Source organism: Bombus impatiens, unplaced genomic scaffold (genome assembly GCF_000188095.3).
Source record: "Bombus impatiens unplaced genomic scaffold, BIMP_2.2 scf_0548, whole genome shotgun sequence".
Lineage (NCBI taxonomy): Eukaryota > Metazoa > Arthropoda > Insecta > Hymenoptera > Apidae > Bombus > Bombus impatiens.
In genome coordinates, this window is record NT_176967.1 from 1,084,276 (window position 1) to 1,084,729 (window position 454).

Below are 454 nucleotides of genomic sequence, written 5' to 3' on the forward strand. Positions count from 1 at the left end.
GGCGACCACGCCACTAGGCGGTCGCCTCCCTAACGTAAACCGCAAAGGACCATCTCCGTTCATCGGTGGTGGTGGTGGCAACAGCGTAAATTACGGCATCGGCAACGTCAACAATAACAACAACAGCGGCGGGAATAACGGCAATCACGTTATCAAAAACAGTCACCACGGTAACAACAACGGTGGCGGCAACAACAATAACAGTATCGTCAAAAATAATAACAGCCGCAACAACAATAACAACAACAATATCAACAACAACGGCAACCACTTTAATCATCGTAGCAACAGCCTCGATAACGGTAGCGTCAACGGCTGTGGGTGCCACGTGGACAACAGCCACGGGAAAAGCTGTTGTGCGATCGAGTGCGGGAACAACAACAACGGGCAGCACAACGGTGGCAACGGTGCTAACAGCATCGGCGGTGGCAAACACAACGGCGGACATATCGTT

The 454-nt window shown here is 51.5% G+C and overlaps 1 protein-coding gene across 1 annotated transcript in view; it reads left to right on the forward strand.

The window, feature by feature from the left end:
• The window catches only part of LOC100744332 (zinc finger protein 608), a 27,362-nt gene that overhangs the window by 12,810 nt on the left and 14,098 nt on the right, over positions 1-454 (forward strand). The window contains 1 exon segment of the mRNA XM_024369306.1: positions 1-454. This exon segment is cut by the window's left edge and continues 989 nt beyond it; it is cut by the window's right edge and continues 459 nt beyond it. Coding sequence (XP_024225074.1) covers positions 1-454 — 454 coding nt within the window.